Source organism: Lathyrus oleraceus, chromosome 4 (genome assembly GCF_024323335.1).
Source record: "Lathyrus oleraceus cultivar Zhongwan6 chromosome 4, CAAS_Psat_ZW6_1.0, whole genome shotgun sequence".
In the NCBI taxonomy this organism is placed as follows: Eukaryota; Viridiplantae; Streptophyta; class Magnoliopsida; order Fabales; family Fabaceae; genus Lathyrus; species Lathyrus oleraceus.
Window position 1 is genome coordinate 207,430,793 of NC_066582.1, and position 1,127 is coordinate 207,431,919.

General features: G+C 35.1%; 1 protein-coding gene across 1 annotated transcript; it reads right to left on the bottom strand.

The window, feature by feature from the left end:
* Nucleotides 1–509: 509 nt before the first annotated feature.
* Nucleotides 510–1,100, bottom strand: LOC127136691 (uncharacterized). The gene has a single exon (XM_051063222.1). It carries the CDS (start codon nucleotides 1,098–1,100, stop codon nucleotides 510–512), a length of 591 nt encoding a protein of 196 aa, XP_050919179.1.
* Nucleotides 1,101–1,127: the final 27 nt, after the last annotated feature.

The following is a 1,127-nucleotide window of genomic DNA, read 5'->3' on the forward strand; positions in this document are numbered from 1 at the left end:
AATAATGAATATTCATTGCATAATCAATTGCTCAAAATAGAAAATATTGACAATCTAACACTTAAAGTGTCCAAAATAAAATACAATGTAATAAGCAAATGGCATAAAGAATAAACTCCCACTAACCAAGGACATCAAAAGAACTCGTAATGCCCATGTTCTCAACATGATTTTTAAACACAATGGGTTTAAGTCTCTTGGTTAGGGGATCAACATGCATGGAATCAGTATCAACGTATCTTTCAAAATAAGCTCAAAACTAGTTCCTATAACTAAGTTAACATCCCCCACTAGATCCACAATGACTTCAAGATCATTTCCAACCCAGATTTTGCTTTCCCGTCAAATTTTGTCTCTGTTGGTTTATGAACCCCTCCATATTTATTCTTATTGTCTGACCAAGCTTTAAAAGCATGAAAATCAGTCTTCTTATGCCCCTTTTCCTTACACCAAAATCACCAAAAGGATTTCTTAAAAGCAACCAGCTTAGGACCTCATATGTTATGATATTAACCATTATTTGGTTCCCTAAACTCGGGATGTCTATGAGAAGCACTATGAGTATTTTTCTTATTTTTCCAAGAACTCTTACCAGAATGCAGTTTTGCATGAATAGTCAGAAGGCCTAAGTCACTTCTTTCCTTCTTGAGTTTCTCTTCTTCAGCTACACACTTGGTAATAAGGTTATTGACAGTCCACTTCTCACCAAAGGTGTTATAGGCAATTTTGATTTGAGTGAACTCAACAAGTAGGTAGTTTAAGGCATGAGACACAATTAAATTCTCATTTAGGTCAATATCATGGGATTTCAGTTTGGTTTGGACATAAACCATTTGAAGAATGAACTCCCTGACACCCCCATTGTTATCATATTTCATGTATGTGAGCTGTTTCATCAAACATCCAGATTCAACATTATCAGACACCTGAAACCTCTCTCCAATGGCAATAAGATATTGTTTAGAATTATATTTCTCAAGTAATACGTTGATCATATGTTCAGAGATGGTCCTCTTAATAGCATACAAGCTAAGTTGGATACTCCTCTCCCACTTAACTAATTTTTCTTTCTCTTCAGGTGCGCTCTGAGCATTGATCATATGTTCGGTTTCACATAATTTCATGTC

What these genes read in the sequence shown, in the direction of transcription:
- LOC127136691 (XM_051063222.1), bottom strand. Translation starts at nt 1,100, where the DNA reads ATGATCAATGCTCAGAGCGCACCTGAAGAGAAAGAAAAATTAGTTAAG.